Genomic DNA, 25,796 nt, shown 5'->3' on the forward strand with positions numbered 1-25,796 from the left:
AGCAGCCCCTTAACCTTATCCCCTAGTCTTTTCCATAACCTGCAATTTGTTTTTCTTCCAAATATTTATCGAGTTACCTCTTGATTGCCAACACTAAATCTGCTCCCTATCATGGTACACGTGTGTTCCAAATCCAAACTAATCTTTGAATAAAGCATTGATTTCATGTCATCTCTGGTTCTTCTATCAGTCAGCTTAAATCTGTGCCGGCTGGTTACTGACCATTCAGTGATTGGAAAATGTTTTTGTTTTCTTGTCCACAAACCTCATAATTTTAAACAAGTTTGACAAATTTGTTTAAAAACAAATCTGCAGATTTTGAAATTGTGCTGTATCCATGGGTCCAATGATTAATATCTATTTATAACAGCGATGATCCATGCACTGATCACTGAGAACTCCACTGTGAACCCTCCTCCAGTCTGAGAAATAGCCACCCACTATAACTCTGTTTTCTATGCCATGACCAATCTTGTATCTGGCACTGCTATCACTTTTATCCTATGGGCTCCAGTTTTACCAACAAGTCTCATACTTAATCAAGCATTAGTTGCACTGCCATCATCCACCTTCTTGGTTACCTCATGAAAAAACTTAAACAAGTTACTCAAACATGATTTGTCATTTACAATTCCGCATGGGCTCAGCTTTATTAGTTCAATATAAATGTACTTTCTTGTTTTCAGTTTTTGAGAAGATGTCTAGCTCAGGTTGTAAATTTGCTTACAGAGCTGGTAGATCTTTCTCAGATGTTTCATCACCATGCTAGGTAACATCGTCAGTGAGCCTCTCTTAAAGCGCTGGTGTTCTGTCCCACTTTCTGCTTATGTGCCTTGGGTCTATTACAGTGGGTGATATCATTTCCTGTTCTTTTTCTCAGAGGTTGGTAAATGGGGTCTGAATCAATGTGTTTATTGGTGCAGTTAGCCCACAAACCTACTAACACAGAGAAGCAGTTACTGATGAACTTAAAGAGCCCTGTACCAACAGCAAGCAAAACAAATGTCACATACAAGTACACTGCAAGGACTGCAACAAATGCTACATCGGACAGACAGGCAGTAAACTCACACCAAGATACACAAGCACCAACTAGCCAACAAAAGACGTGACCAGCTATCACTACTATCCTTACACACAGATAAAAAGGACACCATTTCGACTGGGACAACACATCCATCTTAGGACAGGCTAAACAGAGAGACACATGAGAATTCCCAGAGGCTTGGCATTCAAGCCTTAACTCTGTCTTTAAACACATCGATTTGGACCCCATTTATCAACCTCTGAGAAAAAGAACAGGAAATGATATGACCCAACTTCACAGATCAAGACACATTAATAGAAAACAGGACAGAATGCCAGCGCTTCAACGGAGGCTCACTGATAATGTTACCTAGCAAGGTCACGAAACGTCTGACAACAAATCTACTAGCTTAGTGAGCAAACTTACAACTTTTACTTTGTTGTTCTCTAATGATATTCCTGAGCATAATTGACAGGTGTGACAAAGATTGATAGCTGATGATGGCTGTGCTACCTGTGCAGCTGAACAGTTCACACTTGTTCCAATACTGTTGCTTGCTTAATAGTTAGCTAAAGATGTAACTATAGGTATTTATTAAACTAAATGTCGGCTGTGGCTCAGTGTAACACTTTCACCACTAAATCACAGCATTGTACCCTCATTGTCACTGGAGGGAGATAGTTCACTGGGAATGTGAGCATAAAATCTAAGCTGTTGCTTCAGTGTTGCAGCAATAATTAAACTGAGATCCCTTTAAACCTATTGGGACATAAAGCAATCCGATGTTACTGTTTTGAATATTGAATCTATTGTTTAACCATCATCTTTTTAACAAAAAGGAAAGTTGATCTGGTTATTATTATACTGCTGATTTGAGAATTTAATGTATTTAAATTGGCTGCCCTGTTTCCTACATCACAGCAATGACTTCTTTTCAAAATGTAGTCACTTGGTTGTGATGCATTTTGGGAAATGTTCGAGGTTGTGGAAGTCACTTTTCAGATGCCAGTCTTTTGTGTTTGAAGTATTATTTAGACACCTCTCTCTGGCCTAGAAACACAAATTAGAAATGAATCAATAGGAAGTACCCCATTTTAATAGTTACTCCAATGTTTAATTTATAGTTTGTAAGAAGGAAAGCAAAAACAACTAAATTGCTCTGAATCATTTTCACCAATTTTGCTCAACTGATAAAATTGTCATCTCTTTGCTGGAAGGATATGTTTTCAAATTTTTCATCAGTCATTGTGCATGGAACCTCAACTGCAGCTCAGCAATAAGCTGAGAAAATCTGGCCACTGATGTGCTAACCATTATGGTAATGTGGTGCAATGAGAACAATCTCTCAATGTCGTCAAAGCTAAGGAACTGATCGTTGACTTCAGAAAGAAAGCAGGAGAACACGCTCCCATCTACATCAACAGAACTGAGGTTGAAAGGGTAGAGAATGTCAAGTTCCTCAGATTGATGATAACCGATATCCTGGGCTTCCATTGTAGATGCAACTCTCAAGAAGGTACAACAACACCACTTCCATACATGGACTCCATTTATGCGGCTCACTGCCGCAGAAAGACTGGCACCATTATCAAAGACCCATCGCACCCTGGTAATGAACTCCTACAACCTCTTCAGTCAGTCAGAAGATATAGAAGTCTGAACACATATACCAGCAGGTTCAGGAACAATTCTCCCCAGCCATTATTAGACTGATGAATGGGCTGTCTAGCCTCCTATAATTCTGATCTTGCTTAGCGCACACCCTGATAATTTAACCAGTATGCCTCTGTCTAAGTCTTTTTGATCTGTACATCCTTGATTACTATAATCTGTATTGCTCGTAAACAAAATTTTTCACTGTATCTCTGTACAGTGACAATAAATCAATCAATGTGAAGCATTAAGCTGATGTCTGACTGTGTTCATGGGTACTAGCAATCCCTTGACACTGTTTGGTCAGCACCAGGTTAACTTACTTGTTCTCTATAATGTTCTTATTGTCAATAAACATGGCACAAAATGAACAGATTAGTAACTTATTTAATCTAATTTGCTTTTATAAAAACCTTTTCTATGCAAAGTATTTGCTATGATTATTCACCTAACAATAGTGGGTTCATTTCAGGACAGAAAAACTTACTTGCCTTTCATAATCTCAAGAAATGCTAAAGGATTTCATTGTCATCAAACTGATATTGAGTTTGCAAATGTGGTTGGAAAAGAGCAAGTAAATAGAACAGGCAACTTGCACAAGCAAGGTCCCAGAATTAACAAGTGATAATTTATTTTCTTTTGTGTTATTGCTTGAAAGATCAACATTGATGAAGATAATTCTACTGTTTTGAGACCAGTAGAAATAGGACCACACGTAAGCCATTTAGCCTATCAAATGTAGTGCATTGTTCAATGTGATCATGATTGATCTGATGATTCCCACTTTCCTGCCTTATCCCCATAACCCATAATTCCCTTAATGATTAGAAATTTCTGTCTTGAATATACTTAGTGACATAGCCTGCACAGCTCTCTGCGGTTTCAACAAATTCTTTACACAGCTCTCTCCACAAATTCACTCCTCTCTGAGAAGAAAAAAACTCCTCACCTCTGTCTAAAATGGACATCTCTGAGAGTATGTCCTACACTTCCACAAGGAGCAACAATCTCTCTACATCTACCCTATCAAGCCCTCAAGAACCATGTATGTTTCAGTAAAGTCTCTATTTCTTCTAAACTCCAATGAGTACAAGCCCAAACTACTCAACCTCTCCTCCATCTTGATCGACCTAGTAAACCTTCTCTGGATTACCTCCAATGCCAGTATAACTTTCCTTTGAAAAGGGAACCAAAACTATTCATAGTATTCCAATTATGGTCTGTCTTGTGCCTATGTGGACTTAGCATGACTTCCCTATTTTTATACTCCATTCTCTTTAAAATAAAGGTCAACATTCCATTTGCCTTCCCTATTATCCACTGGACTTGAATGTTTTAGTTTGTGATTCAAGCACTAAGACATCCAAATCACTCTTTGCGGTAGCTTTCCGTCTTTCTCCATTTTAAATAATATTCACCCCTTCTATTCTTACTGTCAAAGTACATAAACTCACATTTACTCACACTATATTCTATCTACCAAGTTTTTACCCACTCACTTAACCTATCAATATGTCTCTGTAGACATCTTGTGTTGTCCACACTACTTGCGTTCCCTGCTTGTGTCATTGGCAAACTTGGCCATAGTTCATTTCTGTCATCCAAGTCATTAATATATACTGTAAATAACTGTGTGGTCTCACCAATCCCTATGGCATTCCACTTGTTACAGGATGTCATCTCCAAATTCTGTCTTTTAGCCAATCCTCTATCTATGCTAATATACTAGTCTCAACACTCTTGACTTTGATCTTGTTCAGTAATCTTATATATGGAACATTATTAAATGCCTTCTGGAAATCCAAGTAAATTAAAGCTACTGCTTCCCATTTATTTTCCCTTCTTGTTAGTTCCTCGAAGAACTGTAATAAATTTGACAGGCATAATTTCCCCATCATGAAATTATGCTAACTCTGCTTTTATAATTTTATGTATTCTAAATGTTCTGCTGTTGTATCCTTTTATAATAGAATATAACATTTTCCCAATGATAGTGTTAAGTTAACTGTCCTACAGTTATTTGTTTTTTGTCATGCTCCTTTTTGTAGAAGATTATTACATTGACAGGTTTCCAATTCTGTATTCAGAATTTAAGAATTCATGGAAGATTACTACCACTGTATCCACTACCTCTGCAGCTACTTGGATGCAACCCATCAAGTCCAAGGGACATTTAGCCCTTAGTTTCCAGAGTACTTATTCTCGAGTGATCATTATTGTGTCTATTCTCCTTCCTCTCCTATTAAGCCTCATGACTATTTAATATTTTTGAAATGCCATTAATGTTCTCTACTGTGAAGACTGATGCAAAGTATTTATTTAACTCCTCTGCCATTTTTAGCCCCTCCATCATAATTTCTCGAACCTCATTCTCTAAGGTGTTTACGTTTCCCTTTTCCTTTTTTAAAGAAACCCGTACTGCATGGTTTTGTATTTCTTTCTAATCTGTCATTATAATTAATTTTCTCCCTCTTGTTTCTTTTTTGATCAGCATTGTTGGCTTTCAAAACTTTCTCAATTCTGATTTACCACTAATCTTTTCCACATTCTATATCATTTCTTTCAATTTGATACTGACCTTAACTTCTGTGGTTAACCATAGTCAGTTTATCCCATTCCTAGAATCCTCCTTCCTCACTGGGATATATCTTTTTGAAATAGTGCAATATGATCAAAACCAGAGAGTACAACTGTAGCCTGGTCTGAAAGACTGACCTTTGACAGCATTGGATTTTGTGCTCTGGTTCCTGGAATAGAACTTATAGTCACAATGTCCTGAATGAACTGTGAAAAGTATTCCCCACAGCTGCAAATGCCCTTTAAAAAGAGTAATAAATTAGACCTGAAGTTCTTTTTGCGACTAGTTATGTTTACACTTCTCCATCATGCAATGTACAGAAGGAACAGTTTCCATATATGGAGATGAGATGATATATCTGTCTGTCCAGACTGAAACTCTGGCTTCAAAATAAAAATGATACGCTTAAAATCAGACTATAGAATAATATACAAAACAAGAGCTCTAATATTTGGTTAGAGCTGAAATGGATTGAAATTTTTATTTTAAATTAATGTGGGAATGCAGCATGTTGACACGTGCAGGGGTAAAGAAACAAATTCTGAGGCAGGAACGTTGCTGTTGGATATTATTGAACTTCACCCAATATACAAATGCTTTAACAATGCTTTATAATCAGGAAGTGGCAGGTTGAAATCCTGTGAATTGATAAGTGTAAGCAGCTTAAGTTCCATGAAATAAACACTTGCAAGGAAAAGTAAATCAGCATATCTTTGTTTACTTTCTACCATGTTGCAGTTATTGTTCTAACAAGTCCAGCATTGTTAAAAGGAAGTTGTTTCCATAGTGATTTGAATTCTGCACTTGTTTGGAATACTTTGCCGTTTCCAACCAGTTGTCAAATCTTACAACTGAGTTGGAAGCCATTCAGCCCACATTGCCTGTGATGGCCTTTTGAAATAAGTATCCTATTAGTCCCATGCCCACTGGCATTTTACCATAACTCTTAATGTTTCCCAATGTTCAATAGAAAATTGATCAGTTCGCTCTCAATAGTAACTGTTGAACCTGCTTCTGAAACATTTCCAAGCACTGTATTGTAGATCTGAATAAAATACCACATTATAACAATTTTCCTTATTCACCTTTGGCTTGTTTGTCAATTATCTCACCCATGACTTACAGCTACTGACAATCTGCTAGTGGCAACTGTTTCTCCTTATTTACGATATCAAAGCCATTCAGATTTTGAATACCCCTTAACTTGCTCTAAGGTGAGTAATCCCTGCTATTCTCATCTTTTAATTCAAGTTGCACTTAAAGGTAAAAAAATCTTTTAGAAATTTCATTCCAACAAAAGCAGACTTCTGAATGACAATTTTATTTTTCCCTTTCTATTTGATAGACACCCCTGATGTGGATATATACTACACAGTAAATGGCAGCAGACCTCAATTCTTGAAGAAACCAAATTATGGGGAGAATTCAACCATAAAATACAAAGAACCATTCACATTGCAAGCCGGCAAAGGAACCATTAAAGCTTATGCTGTTTCTAGGTAAATCTCCCAAATGTCTCAAAGAAGAATTAAAATAATTTGAAATTATTTTATATTGATCCAGAAAATCATACAGGACAAAGCAATCCATTTTCTTTGTTGTGTCCATGCTAGCTATATGCCAAAACCTTCCACCTAATCTGACCCCCTTACTTTTTTTCTGTATCCTCTCATTCTTTTCCCTTTTCAAGCACATATAAAAACTCATTTTAAAAGTTACTATTGAATCAGCATCCATCATCCTTTTAGGCAGGGTATTTCAGATCATAACAATCTTCCACGTAAACTAAAATCTCTGCTCACTTTCGTTTTTCTGCCAATAATCTGCAGTCTGTTTCCTTTGGTGGTGATCCTCCTGCCAGTGGAAAGTTTCTTCCTTTCACCTAAAGCAAAACCCTTAAATTGTGAACATCCCTGTTAAATCTCAGTTGTCTCAAAGAACAATCCCAGCTTCTTAGTCTCTTTATGAAACTGAAGTCCCTAGTTCCGTGTACCGTTTTAGCAAATTTTCTCTGCATCCTCTCCAAGGCTTTGACATCCTTTTCTAAAACATGGTACTTACAATTGGATTCAGTGTCCCCGCTGAGACTTAACCAGTGATTTATAAAGGCTCAGTATAACTTCCTTGCTTATGTATTCTTTGTTTCAATTTATAAACTCCTGGATCCCATATGCATTTTTAAATGTTTCAAATTGGTCTGTCACAATGAAATACTTGTTTCTAAAGTCCCACTCCTATGCCTCTCAACCTGGATATTCTGTGTTCCTGCACAACTTTTGTAATTGTAAGATTTTCCTTACAATTACATTCCCTCATTATTCTTTCAGAATGTGTTATTTCTGTCATTTCTACATTAAATTGTGTCTGCCTTCTGTCACACATTTTAAGCAGTTTGTCTGTCCTGAAGCTTGCTCTGCCTATGACTTTACCAAGTTTTGTCATCTGCAAAATTTCTGTTGACTATTAGAGATGGTCGAGAGAGTGGTGTGGTGACCAAGGTGTTTTTTGTGGAGTATATACAGCCCAATGCAGTGGAGATATTGGAGGATGATGATAAGAATTTCATACAAGATTATGCAAAGGAGCTTTCCAGACAGGTAAGTATATGTAGTAACATACTGTTGATAGGTCACATGTTCCAAGGACTGGAGTGAGATTTGGGTAATCCTGAACAGGTTCATAGAAGTTCATTAATTCGTTACGTGAGTCGAAGAATGATCCATGAGAGATTCTTCTAATGTTGGCTTCGTGAAGGTCCACCTTCTTGTTGGAATAGTGAAAACCATAAAATTGTAATAGCTTGTCATGTCAGTACATAGGAACAGGAAAAGGCGAATTAATCTTTTGTTTCCCTTTTCTGTTAGGCTATGACTGTTCTACACCTCAGCTTTATTAATCTGTCTCCTTCACTTTATCATCTTGCACTTAGTGGCTTCTGAGGCAGACAGAGCACATGCATTTCCGTAGCTCAGTTTTCCTGCTACAATCAATCCAGTTTCACAATTTCCTGAATGATCAAGATCTAACTTCAAGAATTTAAAGAAAGAGATAATTTATAAAACAGCTGATGAAAGTGTGGTGATAGGGAAACACTGTTGTAACTATTTCAATGGCGTTAATAATGGATATTTAAAGAAGAAGCCTCAACGATGAAAGTACCCAGTTTCTTTCTTTTTATCTGATTAAATCTTCCAGATTCAATTTAAACAGTTCAACCACGTTGTGGACAACATAGATTTGATCTCTATAATGTGTTTCTAGGTTAGGTGGGTACACGTGTTCTGTACTATCAATGAATAAGGAACACTACGGGAAAAACATAGACCGAACATCATTTACCCATTTTCCACAATGTAATGAGATTAAGTAATGTGATCTTGACTGATCCACATCCAAATTCAATCTATCTACTTTAGTTTGTCGAACAATATGCTTGAATTACAAAAGTCGAAACATCTCAGACTTAAACATGGAGCTATCATCTACTGCATTTTGTGGGAGAGAATTTCGTACATCTACCATCCTTTATCTATTCTCTTTATTCTTTCCTGAATGACCTGGCTTTCATTTTAAGGTTACAGTCTGCTTTTCTTGACTCCTTCAACAAATTTTTTAAAATGTTCTATTCTTCTCTGACAACTTATTTGAAAATTCTAAAAACCTCAATATAATCTCCTTTTAACCATGTGTATTTCAAGACATAGAAGTAATTTATGGGATCACTTTTCAATTTGTCCTTCGGAGCTGTGGTGACAATCTAGTGGATTTACATTGCATTCCTACCAAGGCCAGTGTAAAATTTCGAAGATGTGGAGTCCTGAACTGCACACAGCACTGTAACTTAGGTTTTGTATAGCTGCAGCAAAACTTCCTCCCAATTAAATAATAGCCTTCCAGAACTAAACATCAACATAAAGGTGCCAGTAATAGCTAAATAGCACTCTGGTCAAAAGGTTGAAAGTTCAAATTCCACGGCAGGACTCCAGCACAAACATCAAGTTTGATGATCCAGTGCAGTGCAGTTGGAGCATTGCACTGTTGATATCTTGTCAGTTGAATAAGATGTTGTTAAAGATCCTGTGGCGCTATTTTGAAGAAGAGCAATGAAGAGTCCTGACCAATACTTATTCAGTCAATTTCAGTCAAACACATTATTTAACCATTACCACATTTCTGTTTGTCAGAACTTGCTATCCTCAGGCTGCCATGTTTCTTACTTTGTAACATGACTAATCTTCAAAACTAATTTAAGACACTATGATTTGTCCTGTGGTTGTGAAAAGCATGATGTAAATATAGTCTTTTGTTCATTTATCTTTTACCTGGTTGATTTATTTCTTCTGTACTTGTTACATTGCCGTAACGTTAGCACTATGGAAGCAACAGACTACTAACATTTCAAGCAAAAGAGGATCTAACCTCCTCTCTTGACATTCCCTGGCAATGCCTTTGCTGAATTCCACACCATTAATATCCAGTGGTGACCAATGATCAAAAACTTAATTGGACCAGCCACATAGTCGTACTGGCTACAAGATCAAGTCAAAGGGTTAGAGTTTTGCTCATGGAAACCTGAAGCCATACTGCTATTTACAAGGCATAAGTCTAGATTATAATGGAATTCTCCACACTTGCCTAGATGGGTAAAGGTCAATATTCCAACACCTCAGTACTGACTCAGAAACAGTTGCCCACTTGATTGGCCCTCAAATATTATCTTTGACTTTTATTGTATCATGAGGCAATGGCAACTCTGGGGGCCTTTGAAGAAGGAGGCCATCTGGGTTGTTCGGTATTGGAATTGGTCTTTGAAGAAGGATGGCCTCCTACTTCAAAGACCGCAATTTCCCGTCAGACGTGGTTGACGATCCTCTCCACCACATCTCCTCCACTTCCCTCTCCTCCGCCCTTGAACCCCGCCCCTCCAATCGCCACCAGGACAGAACCCCACTGGTCCTCACCTACCACCCCATCAACCTCCATATACATCATATCATCCGTCGTCATTTCCGCCACCTCCAAACAGACCCCATCACCAAGGATATATTTCCCTCCCCTCCCCTATCAGTGTTCCGGAAAGACCACTCCCTCATCAGGTCCACACCCCCCACCAACCCAACCTCCACTCCCGGCACCTTCCCCTGCAACCGCAAGAAATGCAAAACTTGCGCCCACACATCCCCCCCTCACTTCCCTCCAAGGCCCCAAGGGATCGTTCCATATCCGTCACAAATTCACCTGCACCTCCACCTCCACACACATCATTTACTGCATCCGTTGCACCCGATGTGGCCTCCTCTACATTGGGGAGACAGGCCGCCTACTTGCGGAACATTTCAGAGAACACCGCTGGGACATCCGCACCAACCAACCCAACCGCCCCATGGCTGAACACGCAACTCCCCCTCTCACTCCACCAAGGACATACAGGTCCTTGGCCGCCTCCATCGCCAGACCATGGCAACACGACGTCTGGAGGAAGAGCGCCTCATCTTCCGCCTAGGAACCCCTCCAACCACAAGGGATGAAAGCAGATTTCTCCAGCTTCCTCATTTCCCCTCCCCCCACCTTATCTCAGTCCCAACCCTCAGACTCAGCACCGCCTTCTTGACCTGCAATCTTCTTCCCGACCTCTCCGCCCCCACCCCTCTCTGGCCTATCACCCTCACTTTAACCTCCTTCCACCTATCGCATTCCCAACGCCCCTCGCCCAAGTCCCTCCTCCCTACCTTTTATCTTAGCCTGCTCGGCACACCCTCCTCATTCCTGAAGAAGGGCTTATGCCCGAAACGTCGATTCTCCTGGTCCTTGGATGCTGCCTGATCTGCTGCGCTTTTCCAGCAACACATTTTTCAGCTTTCACTGTATCATGTAAACAGTGCCTTACCGTCTACAAAACCTGCACCTATGTTGTGGTTCTGCTCGCCGAGCTGGAAGTTTTTGCTGCAAACGTTTCGTTCCCTGGCTAGGGAACATCATCAGTGCTGTTGGAGCCTCGTGTGAAGCGCTGCTTTGATGTTTCTTCCGGTATTTATATTGGTTTGTTCTTGTAAATACCGGAAGAAACATCAAAGCAGCGCTTCACACAAGGCTCCAACAGCACTGATGATGTTCCCTAGCCAGGGAATGAAACGTTTGCAGCAAAAACTTCCAGCTCGGCGAGCAGAACCACAACAACGGATACCCGAGCTACAAATCTTCAATCAGATTTTAAACCTGCACCTATGCTGGTAATTTTCCAAGAGTCCTTGAACAATAGCTTCCAAGATGAACAGTTGTCATAGGTGCATAAAGACATGATCACCTGCAAGTTCCATTCCAACTTATACACAATCCTGGCTTGAACTCCTGTCTTAACAGCAGTAAGAGTATACTTGTACCAGATAGATTGCAAAGGTACAGAAGATGGTTCAACACCAGATTCTCAAGGACAATTAGTAATATGCATTAAGAATGTTGCATCCCATTAGCTAATTTAAAAAATGGACTTGAGCCCCAACATCTCTTTTTAGTACTGCAGTGTTTCTACCATTTTATTCTTTATCAAATATTCAAAATTGCCTTTCAAGGTTCCAAAGGAATGAGTTCACATTGACCTGTGTTCATTGTCATCTGTTGCAATTTTTCCCACTGAATTAATCTCTGTTCACAATTTTGAGCTTCTATCCACATTACTTAACAATGTTACCAAACTTGGTAACTGGCAAACTTGGGTATGTAGCTCTCTATTACGTAATCTAACTCACCAATAAATATAATGAATAGTTGAGGCCTCAGCACAGATCCTCATATGATGCTACTATGTATTTCCTTCCAACTAGAGATTTTAACTATAAACCCCACTGTCTGTCCTTTATCATCTAATCAATCTCCTAACTAGATCAAAACTTTTCCTTCTCTTCCATGATCTCTTATACGAGACAATACAGCACAGCACAGCAGAGGAACAGGCCCTTCAGCCCACCAAGCCTGTGCTGATTCCTATTCCTTATTTAGACCCTCTACCTATTGCCCATTTGCAGAATCTAACCCTCTGTTCACCTCTCCTCCATTGGTGGAGTGTTCCAGGCACTCACAGCCCTCTGTGAAAAAGTTTCCCCACACTTCTCCCCTAAACTTTCCACCTCTCACCTTGACTCTGTGCCGACTTGCAATTGACCTTTCCACCTGGAAAAAAGCTTCTGACTCTCCACCCTCTATCTATGCCTCTCATAATTTTGTAGACTTCTAACAGATCGTCCCACAGCCTCCATCTTTCCAATGAAAACAATCAGAGTTTATCTAACCTCTCTTCATAACTAAAATTTTCCAGACCGGGCAACATCCGAGTAAACCTTCTCTGCACCCTCTCCAAAGTATCCGCTACTTCTGGTAATGTGGTGACCAGAGCTGCATGCAATATTCCAAATGTGGCCTAACTAAAGCTTTGTACGGCTGTAACAACTTGTTAACTTTTAAAATTTATCAAATGATTTCTGGAAATCCATGTAACTATGACCATAAATATTACACCTATGTACCAAAATAGTTTCCTGTTCGAAAACTTCAATTGAGTTGGTTAGACATGAATATTCCTTTACAAATCTAATTATGAGGAAAAAAATTCCTGAATAATCAGGAGGTCTGGCAGCATCTTTGAGGAAAGAACAGAATGAACATTTCAATTTGATTGACTTTTATCAGAGATAGAAAAATTTAGAAAAAAAACTGACATTTAGCCAGTGTAAGAGGCAAGGATTTTCTTTCAGTGATTAGCCACTTTATCCCTAATTATACATATCCAGCAATTTATCCATAATAATTAAGCTAGAGTACCTATGGCTGGTGTTTATTTCTCAATTTTCACAATGACCAGCTGATATGCTTTTGGTGTTGGATCAAAATTCACCAGGATACTGCAGGACCTCTCCTGCTGTTCTTTGGAAAAGTGCCATAGGATTTTCTTTGTCTACAGATATGTTTACCATCTCATCTGAAAAGGAGCATTTGAATATTAGGCAGAATTATATGCTCAAGTGCTGGTGTAGGATTTGAATTGTTCCCTCTTTGACTCAGGTGAGTACATCTATGCAGTCAATCAGTGATGGCAGTTAGATCATTAAAGCTTTGTTGTTGACCACGGGATACCTAGGCATAGGCATTATTGCTGCACTTAGTAGATGATTCTCGAGAACAAATGGATTGGATAGGAACTAAATATGATGGTTCCTTTTATTTGAGTTGCATGCAAACACTCTTTGCTATGATAACAGTCAATGTCAGGGCAGTACCCCACATTGAATCATATCACAGTCTATTTATTTCCCAGAACCTAACAGCTGTTGACTTTGTAAAGGTGTGAAATGTTGAAAATCTTCTGCAGAGGCAGATTGCAACTTTACCATGTACTGTGAGCGTTTATAAAGAAAACAAGTCATCTTATTATTTCAGGAAACTCAAGAGGGGTTGGGACCCCCCACAGCTACATTCAATACAACTCCAAGCAAGGAAATCAAGCACTCTTGGGAAGAGACAATAGAAAAAATTCCTGGTAAGCAATCTCAAATTTATGATTTCATCTTGCAGCAGCTCCTTTATATACTCGTATATATGAGACATCAAGACTCAGTACTAAGGAAATGCTATATTGTTGAAGGTATAATTTAAAAACAACAATAGATTGTACTTCAAAAGCCCCTTCCGTTTAATAAAATAAATAGGAGTATTATTTAGCAAAATTTGACATTATGCCAGACAAAGAGCTATGTGGGCACATGCCCAAAAGCTTAGCGAAGAAGTGGGTTTTAAGGATCACTTTAAAAGAGGTAAAGAAGGTAGTGGTGGCGAGATTTAGGAAGAGAATTCCAGAGCTTTGGGCCTTGTCAACTGAAAATATGCAATGATGGAGAAATTAAATTCAGGATGCTCAAGAAATGGAGGGTGCAGCATGAGTAACCAGCCCAGAGTGAATTTAACTAGTCATTGAGAGCTATTAAAGGCATGGATCAGGACTTCTGCAACCGATGAGCTGAAGCAAAGCTAGAGTCAGGTAGTATTACTGAGCTGGAAATAAACAGTTATGGTGTAATAATGGAGATTATGGTGTAATAATAAAGAAGATGGAGTACTGGGCTAATGGTCGGATACTTGGTAGTGTGGATGAGCAGAGGGATCTTGGTGTCCATGTATACAGATCTCTGAAAGTTGTCACCCAGGTAAATAGTGCTGTGAAGAAGGCATATGGCGTACTGGCTTTTATTGGTAGAGGAATTGAGTTCCGGAGTCCTGAGGTCATGTTGCAGTTGTATAAGACTCTGGTGCGGCCGCATCTGGAGTATTGTGTGCAATTTTGGTCGCCATACTATAAGAGGCACTGGAACGGGTGCAAAGGAGGTTTACCAGGATGTTGTCTGGTGTGGTAGGAAGATCGTATGAGGAAAGGCTGAGGCACTTGGGGCTGTTTTCATTGGAGAAAAGAAGGTTTAGGGGTGACTTGATAGAGGTGTACAAGATGATTAGGGGTTTAGATAGGGTTGACTATGAGAACCTTTTTCCACGTATGGAGTCAGATATTACGAGGGGGCATAGCTTTAAATTAAGGGGTGGTAGGTATAGGACTGATGTTAGGGGTAGATTCTTTACTCAGCGAGTCGTGAGTTCATGGAATGCCCTGCCAGTAACAGTGGTGGACTCTCCCTCTTTATGGGCATTTAAACAGGCATTGGATAGGCATATGGAGGAAAGTGGGCTAGTGTAGGTTAGGTGGGCTTGGATCGGCGCAACATCAAGGGCCGAAGGGCCTGTACTGCGCTGTATTTTTCTATGTTCTATGTTCTAATGCTGTTGGAAGCTTATCTCGGGGTGATTAATGAGCACTAAAATGCAAATATTCTGGTTCAATCTCCAACAGTTGCTTGGATGAACAGTGGAGTTAGTGGTTAGGATATGGAGTTTGTTGTAGGAACTAACCACTGTCCTAACAGTATTTAATTGGAAGTTTAGTTTGGCTGCTTGTCAGTTCTGCAGATTGGACAGACAGTCTGTCAGTTTAGAGACAGTGAATGGTTGACAGAAGTATTGCTATAATCAGTGTACATATGAAAATTGATGCGGTACCTTCAGACCCTAACACTAAGGTACCATTCGACTTACCAAGTTCCTGCAATATAATCTTTTGAAGAAGAACAAGGATTTTTCCCCAATGTCCTGGCCAATACCTATCACCCAACCAACATCACTAAAAACGAATGGGCAAAAGTATGAGGACCAGGGTGCAGGAAAGGATAGTGCAGATGTTAGCTCAGCAGAGGATGAAGTCCCGCAATAGTTTGACTACAGATTAGCTTTTTTTTTACAGCCCAGCTCCTGATAGCACTGTTCTCGTACTCCTGCCAGACACCATGCACACGATATCAGGAACTGTGGAAAAATAGAGGTCACCTATATACAGATCTTTAAGCAGAGCTTGGAGTCCATTTTTTCAATATGAAATGGGTGGTTATCTCGGTCAACCCATTTGTGAAACCCATCACATGGTGCATTTTCTGTTGGTCGCTGTTACAGTTTCTGTTTCAACGCACCACTTTGATTGGAGGTCTAAGTGCTGCAGTAAAAACTTAGAATTCAGACCTCAAGCAGATTACCACAAAGCCCTATCAATCTGTTCTCCTTCAAATCAGCAAGCTTGCTAAAGTCCAGTCCTGAGAGAGTGTCAACAACTCCATGGATGTCTATTTGCTGTTCTCTCTAAGTGTGGCCATATTCATGCTCCTACCCCTGCTATTCTGTTTTTATCCTTGCAATTATCTGTTCACCAAGCATTCCCCACAGCAGCATCCCAGTGGGTATGATACCGTCTCAAATAGAGATGGTCCACATCTGCTCAAGATCATCCTTCAGTCACAGGTTTTCTGCAACCTTCTAGACCAACAGTCCTCAAAAGCCATGATGCAGGTTCTAGGGAAACACCTCACAGGAGCACTAGGACAGACACCAGGACAAGGAAACTAAATACTGAAGGAATTTTGAGGTAGTTGTTTCTTCTTGTATTTACTATTTTATAACTCTGTTTATAAAACTGGATTTGAATGTGCATTTTCTGTTTTTTTTTAGCATTGTCAGTGAGAATAATATGGAGGTAAATGATTGAAGAAAAGTAAGGATTTTGGCAAGGAAAATCTTGAGATTTTCTTGAAGGATAATGTTTAGTTTTCAAGGTCTTCTTTCATTCTCATTAACTCTCTCTTTTATTTTTTCTTCTTTTATATCCAGAAGTACTCATACACACAGCTGAATGCATTTTTCCCCCCATCACCAAATCACACATAATATTTATTTTCATCTAGAAGCCACCACTAGTAAATCAACATGTTTTCAAATTGATTAATTCACATACAAAACCCATTAAGGGTAATGTAAACCAACTAACTTTTTTTAGGTGATGTAGTCAATTAGTAACATTACCTTATGTATTTTGTTGATGTTTGGGAAGGTAGTAGTAGATTGGTATAATCGTAGTATGATAATAGGATAATATCATTGAATTAATAATGTAGAACCCCTCTCCCCTCCATTTTGGAATGCACGTTTCCCCCACCCCAATGCCCCCATTCCGGAGTGCTGCCTTGTCCCTTTCACTGCCTTCTACCCACATTACAACAACTACAACCACCATCACCAACCCCCTCCACTCCCATTCCCTTTGCAATACCTCAGTTTCCTTTTGGACCCTACCGGTTTTCTGTAAAGGCCAGATCGCGCAACCTGCAGCATTCTGCCAGAAATCTTACAACCACTTAGCGGTGTAATACACCACCCCTCCTGAGTAGTTAGTAAATAGAAGAAGCATTATTTGAAGGTAATGACAATATAATGCTCCTGTGGCAGCATGGCCCTTGTTACAAGTCCACTATGCTTTTGTATGTGGCTTCCAGATCACAGTCTTGAGCCTAGATTAGCTAGAATGGCTCAAATAGAGGTGAATTAGAGGGTTCTCGCATCACAAAAGAATTGCAACTGCTGCCAGGATAATGGCTATTCACCAGCTTCTCATTTCACACAAATTGGCCCCCTTTCATCTGCAGAGCTGCTGTCAATGACAATGCACAATGGAGAAGCCTGCAATTCACGGAAAGCCACAACCTCCTTGTCTCTTGCAAGAGAGAATGAAACACAAATGCTTCTCTTTGTATAGCGAACTTCGGTCACTTCACTTTCACAGCAGTGCACTGCAAACTGAGATGTTGCTTATATTTGCCACAGCCTGAGAGGAACCAGGTGCATAGGCATTAACAACACACGCAATGCTGTCCTTGATTTAGTTTGAGATTGAAGTTTGTAGCTTCAGCACTTGTCAGCATCCACTCATGATCACTATGGTGAAAATATCTCATGTACTGAAGTGAGATATGAGAATTGCTCTGTGAAGGCTTTTGATATAAAGGGAGCCCCTCACCCTCCTCCTCCTCCTCCTCCTAGCAGCATGTCCTGTGCTGTTCTGAGTGGCCTGTTTTCCTTCTTCCAATCATGTTCAATTTCGAGATAACACTAACAGGCTACCTTTTAGGTGAAAACTGTGGTTTTCAACACAGCATTTTGCATGACAGAAAACTACCTCAGAACCTGTCACACATATTGGGTTTCAAACTTTAAAAGAAGTCTGTGATAGAGGAGAGATGTGTTGCTTTTATTCTGTTTAATGTCTTGTTCATATGAGTGAGGTTAAGATAAGGCAAGTGTATGAGGTTCAATAATGGTTGCAGTGACTTCAAATCACCTTTGCATATTAAATTGCCATCATCTCACTGCTGCTGGCAGTCATTTGGTACGCACACTAACCTTTTTGCCAAGATGGATTCTTCTGCATTTCTACTTAAGTATCAGATACCTTATGTGACTGCATAGCTGCTAAACAATTGGTGGTGCACAGCCCAGTTTATTTCCCAAAGCCTTCATTGCGAACAACATTGGTGGAGAGAAATGTGAAAAATAAGGCAAACTATCCTAACATGTATTGGGAAGGAGGGGAATTTCCTCCAAGGTAAATACAACTTACTGTACTGGCTGCATTCTAGTTTTGACTTGCATTCCAGAGTCTTGATGGATTGCTGTAATGTAAAAATATACATACATGCATACATACATCCAATTGTGCATGTAAGCTGTTACACCCTCTCCAGGTGTACTCTCCATTCAAGTCATTAGAAAGTAATATTGGATTAGCTGTAACAATCCAATCCCCTGTGTTTTCCACATAATAATTTATGTTCAAATTATCTTTAACAAATTCACAGAACACTTGCGATTAAGACATCTCTCTCTCCGTGATAAAAATGGGGATTTAGATTTTATTAAGAAAGTAGAGTTTTTTTTAAATGTATATGAGTTTTAAATGAATTCTCTCTGACTATCAATGGGAAGTGAATGCTCATTTTCATTGCAATTTTATTAACAGATCTGAAAATAGACGACGATGGTCTGCATAAATCATTCAATGGTCCACGTTTCCTAAACAGTCGTTTTGGAATGTCAACCCCTGGACATGAGCTGACTTCAACTCCTCAGTCCCAAAGGTCCCAGGTGATTATATTGTGCTTTTAACAGAGGTTTATTCTGTGCTGTTTTGGAAAAAGATATTGCCACTGTTGTGGCAGAAAATCTGCTTCAGAAACAGTGGATAATCAGCTCCCTTGGTGTTTTATCTTAAATAAGACAAAAATGGAGTCAGACTCACACAGACCCAAAGGTTTTAGTTTTGCTTTCAATTGGGATTTAGAGTTGACTGTTGAAGCTGTTGGATACAGTTCTCTCTCTGCTGCAGCAGAAAGCTTGAGTTCTCGCAATGCTGTTAGACTGTGTTTCTTTCAGTATTCCTTTCTCCTGGACTGGAAGGGAAATAGCATGTGGGGAAAATCTGTTTTGTTGAATTTATGTTTATGGGTAGCTGCTATATTGGAATGATTGTTGATTTAGTAGTTAAATAATGCTTTATTAAATGTTTCAATAGAGTTAAAGTTATGCCTTTTTTTTTGGTTGTTTCACTTTGTAAGAATTAAGTGTGTTTTGCTTAAAGCCTAGTGGTGGAGCAATCAAATCACATCTGGAACACAGTGCCTTACATTTGCCTTTAAATAAAAAGTTAGGGTCTAGGCTATCTCATGATATTTTGAGAGCATCTGGTCTGGTCCATAAGAACACTCTCAATTAATTTTGGATAACGACAAATAAAAATAAGAACTCAACTGTTACGTATAAGCGAGGAATCCTGAGGAATGGTTTGCAAGGTAGTACTCCTACTAGATCCAGCAATAGAAAAAAAATCTTGAATGTTTTATTAACGTCACCTCATATATGACTATTTTAAAATCGTAAAATCACTGCTTTTAATAATTCATTGCGTCATCTAATGTTTTTTGTTTAGATCATAGTCAGTGCAGCATCTTCAATACAGAGTCTTCCATTGTTGCAAGGTTAAAATTTCATAGCTGCTGTGTGAAAATTCCAGGGCTATTTCCTATCAACATTGTTTGAGGCCAACCACTATCTTCATAAGGACAACTAGGAATGGGGAATAATGGCAATGGCCATTTTCTAAGAATGAAAATATATGTTGATGATTGATGAAAGAGTGTGACCCCATTTATATGGAAACAGTTTGGAAGTGGAAATGTTTGGGGAGGAGTTGTAGACAAAATACAAAAGTATGTGCTTCTAAGATAGCCTTGTGAAATTTACAATAAGACATTTTTAAATTTTTAATCTGTATTTACACCATCTTGGTGGAAAGTTTTAGCAGATTGTAGTTAAGCCATCTACAAATATTCTCATTTACTTCTTTTAAACTTGGATGAAAACCATCCATTGCTGGGGAATTTTTTTTCACATCTCTTTATCTTAATTGATCATTCATTTGCCTGTTTTTAAGGGACCCATATATTTTCTGACCATTCTCTTTCCGATAATATAATTATAAAGGATGTTTGCGTTGATTTGTGATGTCCCTTGCAAGATTCTTTTTGTTATTTTTTTCTCACTTCTACCAAATTTTGTCACCCTTGCTCTTTATAGTCGTCAGGATTTATGCTAGTTTTGCACTTTGCATGCTGTTTTTGTGTTTTGTTTTGTTTTTTTCCTCTCTACCTGTCTTTTTTGGCAAATACCACTCTGGCCTTTCAAGATTTAAAATGATTCTATATCACAAATTAATTTTTGAACACCACCTACTTATCTTCTCTTGTTTTACCCATTAACACTATTTCCCAATTAGGAACATAGGAATATGAGTAGACCATTCAGCCCATTGAACCGGCTTCGTCATTTTGGATCATAGCTGATCATTTACCTCAATGCAAATTTCCCTCACCATCCATTAATGTCATTAATGCCCTGAACGTTTGATTTCTGTCTTGAACAAACTCAGTGATTGCACTGTCACAGCCCTTTGGGGTAGAGAATTCCAACAATTCACCCCTCTGACTAAAGAACTTCATTCTCATTTCAGCTTTTAGTGATTCACAGACAGGGAAACCCAGAACCTTTTGAATACCCACACTTCCCTCTCTGCTTTGCCACATGCTTGTCTAATCTCAACATGTAATCTACCACTTTGCAGCTAGAACCATGGTGTATCACATAATTTTTATTACAATCTTAAATCCTATTCTGTGAGCAGGATTATTTGATTTTTCATCAGTGTGGGAGTGGGAGCCATTATAGACGAGGGGCCATAATATTCCCCAATATCACCAGCAAGGAAGGCACTTCATCCACCGGGGTACCAGCCATCTAAGTGGTCACCAGGTGGGCTTTTCCCATGTCACTTCCTGGGACAATAAATTTCCTTCCTGCCTAAAGCAGCTAAGCAAGGGCAGGGAACTTGACAAAGGGGAAAGTCTCTTTCAGCCACCACTCACTTCACCCCATCCATGCACACAGTCACCCAAGAGTGATAGTTAATTGGCCACTTAAGAGGCTTAATTGATGGTGTAATGGGAGGGTGGACTTTCTGGCTCAGAACGGCACTACCACTGCACCACAATAGCACTTAACTGTTATGTGCTTTCTTATCATTGAATTGTTTTCATCCTTAATCTTTAAGGCTGCTCCTCCATCTCTCAGTTTTCTCGATCATTCCTGTTGACTTTTTAACCTGGTGTACTTAGTTTCCAATCCTAATCATCCTGCAGTCGTGTCTATACATTGGTTACCATGTTAAATCTTCCAAGTTTTTAATTTGTGCTTGCAATTCATTAAGTTCTGTCTTTATACTTCTTGTTTGTATCAATAATGTTTATTTGGGTCACATAATGTAACTGCTGTATTTCTGCTGTAATATTTTGATCCCACGTTTCCTATTTTCCATCAAGGTTCATTTAGTTTACGTCTTTGGCACTACTTATACACAAAATAAACTTAACACTTGAATTCTGACTGATCTATTTTCTTCTCTTTTATTTGTTCTCAAACTATTATGTGGCTATCTTTTGCATCTGAACCATAAGTGTACACCCATCCTCCAACTTTGTTCTTTAAAGTCCTTATGACTGTCCTATTTATTCACTTCAGTGTGCACCTTGTCCCAGCCCGATTCAGTTATAACATGTCCATAGGTATGGTTTCTTCCAAACCCAGCATTGATGCTAATGTTCCAAAAATTGAAACCGTCTTTCTCACACCACTTCTCAGCCATCTACCTTTTTTATTATCCCTATGTCAATTTACATGTGGCTTGAGTAGTAATCCAATAATTGCTATCTAGTAATTTCCAAACAGGACCTCCTGCCTGCCTTTGTTCCTCATGTTATGTCACACGGGCCACATGGAATCATCTCTATAATCAATTTTGTGGTTCTTCATTCTCAATCTGATCTGAGTTTCCCTTAGTCTGAACTTATTGGTCGCATCCATTCTAATTCTAAACATGAACCTCTCGGTGACTGAAACTTGGAACAACCTGCCTCAATTGCTATCTCTCCTTTGTGTCTGTTTCCAATTCATACTCCAGCATGATGACTTTGCACTGCAGAGATTTCAGACTGAAATATCTGTGTCTGCATGTAATGGTATGTTCTCACTGTTCACAGGTTATCACACACTACAGTCTAGACACTCAGCCTGCTTCCACATATCAGGGTGTAAATGTTTAAAACTGAGCAGCATTTTTAATTTTGGGGGCAGATCAGAGGCAGTCAAGTAGCTGGTAGCAAATTGACCTGCTTAAGGACTTTATGCCAACTGCTGGAAGCTAAGTAGAAGCTTGGGTTTCTGTTGGATTGATAGGTGGGTGCCAGTGGGGTGGAGAAGAGGCAACAGAACCCTAGTCTCCAAGGAACACGGCAGATAAGGGACACAGGGAAAGTGAGAACAGAGGAGCCAGGATTTTGACAGGTGTACAGCAAGCAAAACGGGAGTGGCTGGATAGAGGGACTATTGAGTGAGTGGGTTAAAGGGGTTAGTTGAAGGAGCTGCTGAGTAAGTGGATTAGATGGGTTTTGGAGAGGAGCTGCTCACTGAGTGAGCTTGGTAGAGAAGCTGCTGACTGAGTTGGGTAGGGGACATTGAGGAGAGGGGCTTTTGTGTGAGGGGGTTAGGGGTGTTTGTGGAGAGGGGATGATGTGTGAGTGGGGCGGAAAGGTTGAGGAGAGGTGCTGCTGAGTGTGTGGGGCAGGAAATGGTTTAGGAAGAAGCTTGTGTGTGGTAAGGGTCTGATTATGTTGTGATAGTCGGGAAAGAGAGTTTACTTCTGTTCATTTGATATAAATGTTTTAGTTTTGGTGGTAATAAAAAGTCGACAAAAGTAAAACTAATGTTTCTAGCCACTAGTATGATCATTCTAATAATTTCTCCAATGGTAGTGACTAAGAAGCATTTGCATTCACTGCATCGCTAGATCACACGAAGTGCTGTATTTAAATGATTCCTTGTCCTAAATGGTTTTCCAGATCTTTGTATGGCCATTCACCACAAAGTATATGTGCTAGTGCTGTGGGATGAAAAAAAGATAACTTGCAGCGCCTAAAAAGAAGCACTGGCACCAACAAATGCTAAACAAGGAATCCTTCATTTTCATCAGACCTATTCAGTCTCCTACCTGCAATGGAATCTTGGGACCTGCAGGATCATTGGGTTTCTGATCATTTAAAATTTGATTGTCAAACATATTAGCTTATTGGCATATTTTTGGCCACAACCATTTTTTTTTAGATTCCCTACAGTGTGGAAACAAGCCAACCCTCCGAAGAGCAACCCACCAGACCCATTTCCCTCTGACTAATGCACCTAACACTTCGGGACAATTTAGCTTGGCCAATTCACAAATCTTTTTACAATGCTTGCACCCTTTCCTTTGACTAGGTGAACTTAATGTCTCCAAGTTGTGACAGCAGTTCCTTGGAAGCATGTAGCTACTTGCAAGGTGGTATACATAAACAATATTCATAGTTACAAATGCCTCCATGTATGGGAAGGTTGAGGAGCATTTCAACATATTTTGATTGTTTTTAGTGGTGGTCTTTTGGAGCATAGGGATTTCTAGATTGAAAGGAAAGAATAATATCCTTCTGGTTCATCCTGTTAGCTAATTATAACTTTAATTGTAATTTTATCAGTTAGTCTCCAATGTACCCAGACATGGCAAAGGCCCCAATAGTGTACCACAAGTCTAAAGTCAACCTTTTCCTCCCAAAAACACTAACCGTATACAGTAAAATGTAAATGTGAACCCAGCCCATTATCCTCTGAGAATTCCTTTCCTCTGCAAATGATTTTCAAAGAATTAAAATGGAAAAGCAGTACAGTTTCACCTACATAAATTTGTGTCTGAAACAGTCAACTAGAATTGCATACATGGATCATTCCATGCATGTGAGTATTAGCTGGTCTGTAACATTGGGTGAGTTGGCTTATTGGAGTCAATGTCTTTCCTTATTTTGACGAGACCATTCAGCTAAATTAGTGGGTTTGTTAGAAAATACAGAAAATTCATATCATGATGGAGGAAGTATCTACTTCTGAACAATTGTGATTTGTAAAGAAAAATATCCCATGTTTTATGTAGGAGTACACTTGAATGTCTTGTTATTTGTAACTTTTCTATATTCTCCAGTTGGTCACTTCCATCGATGCCAGTCCTCCCAAGACCTTGAGCAGTACCCAGAGCATGAGAATCCAAAGGGAGACTGACTTTCTGAAGTATGTGACTGATTGTGTACCAGATTTTCTAATATCAGTTGATACTTGCATTGTTTGAAGTAAATTACATGGTTCAATGTGCCTAGAGTCAGTGGGAAATTTTGCACATGATCAGATGCGAGATGCACTTAAAGAGGACCAAACCCCAATCTTCTACTGGTACCCAACTTCATTGCTGTATCTGCTGTGTTGTGGTTCTGTTCGCCGAGCTGGGAATTTGTGTTGCAGACGTTTCGTCCCCTGTCTAGGTGACATCCTTAGTGTTTGGGAGCCTCCTGTGAAGCGCTTCTGTGATCTTTCCTCCACCATTTGTAGTGGTTTGAATCTGCCGCTTCCAGTTGTCAGTTCCAGCTGTCCGTTGCAGTGGCCGGTATATTGGGTCCAGGTCGATGTGCTTATTGATTGAATCTGTGGATGAGTGCCATGCCTCTAGGAATTCGCTGGCTGTTCTCCATTTGGCTTGCCCTATAATAGTAGTGTTGTCCCAGTCAAATTCATGTTGTTTGTCATCTGTGTGTGTGGCTACTAAGGATAGCTGGTCGTGTCGTTTCGTGGCTAGTTGGTGTTCATGGATGTGGATCGTTAGCTGTCTTCCTGTTTGTCTTATGTAGTGTTTTGTGCAGTCCTTGCATGGGATTTTGTACACTACATTGGTTTTGTTCATGCTGGGTAATGTAGTGTACAAAATCCCATGCAAGGACTGCACAAAACACTACATAGGACAAACAGGAAGGCAGCTAACGATCCGCATCCATGAACACCAACTAGCCACGAGACGACACGACCAGTTATCCTTAGTAGCTACACACGCAGATGACAAGCAACATGAATTCGACTGGGACAACACTACTATTGTAGGACGAGCCAAACAGAGAACAGCCAGGGAATTCCTAGAGGGATGGCACTCATCCACAGATTCAATCAATAAGCACATTGACCTGGACCCAATATACCAGCCACTGCAGCGGACAGCTGGAACTGACAACCGGAAGCGGCAGATTCAAACCACCACAAATGGCGGAGGAAAGATCACAGAAGCGTTTCACAGGAGGCTCCCAAGCACTGAGGATGTCACCTAGACAGGGGATGAAACGTCTGCAACACAAATTCCCAACTTGGCGAACAGAACCACAACAACGAGCACCCGAGCTACAAATCTTCTCACAAACTTTGAATCTGCTGTGGATTCATTATTATTCTTCCTTAATAGTCTTTTCAGTATTCTGCTTTGGCTTCTTTAGGGCCAGTTCAGAAACCAGCGTAAGCACAACCGACTGAATTGCCTCCTGTGCTGTAATTATTCCAGGGAGCCAGTTAGCTCAGCTGGCTGGACAACTGGTTTATGATGGAGTATGATGCCAACAGCATTGG

General features: G+C 39.7%; 1 protein-coding gene across 6 annotated transcripts in view; it reads left to right on the top strand.

Annotated features, from left to right (window-relative positions):
- Positions 1-25,796, top strand: part of dzank1 (double zinc ribbon and ankyrin repeat domains 1) — a 109,008-nt gene that overhangs the window by 7,292 nt on the left and 75,920 nt on the right. For 4 of the 6 annotated variants that reach the window (XM_060831672.1, XM_060831670.1, XM_060831669.1 and 1 more), the window contains exons 3-7: positions 6,604-6,757; positions 7,726-7,855; positions 13,689-13,788; positions 18,691-18,815; positions 24,340-24,425. In XM_060831672.1, the coding sequence (XP_060687655.1) occupies positions 6,604-6,757; positions 7,726-7,855; positions 13,689-13,788; positions 18,691-18,815; positions 24,340-24,425 (595 nt within the window). Of the gene's footprint in view, positions 1-6,603; positions 6,758-7,725; positions 7,856-11,425; positions 11,489-13,688; positions 13,789-18,690; positions 18,816-24,339; positions 24,426-25,796 lie in introns of those variants that run through there. The other 2 variants (XM_060831675.1, XM_060831674.1) reach the window with 2 other exon arrangements.

The sequence above is a fragment of the Hemiscyllium ocellatum genome, chromosome 10, assembly GCF_020745735.1.
Source record: "Hemiscyllium ocellatum isolate sHemOce1 chromosome 10, sHemOce1.pat.X.cur, whole genome shotgun sequence".
NCBI classification, from domain to species: Eukaryota; Metazoa; Chordata; class Chondrichthyes; order Orectolobiformes; family Hemiscylliidae; genus Hemiscyllium; species Hemiscyllium ocellatum.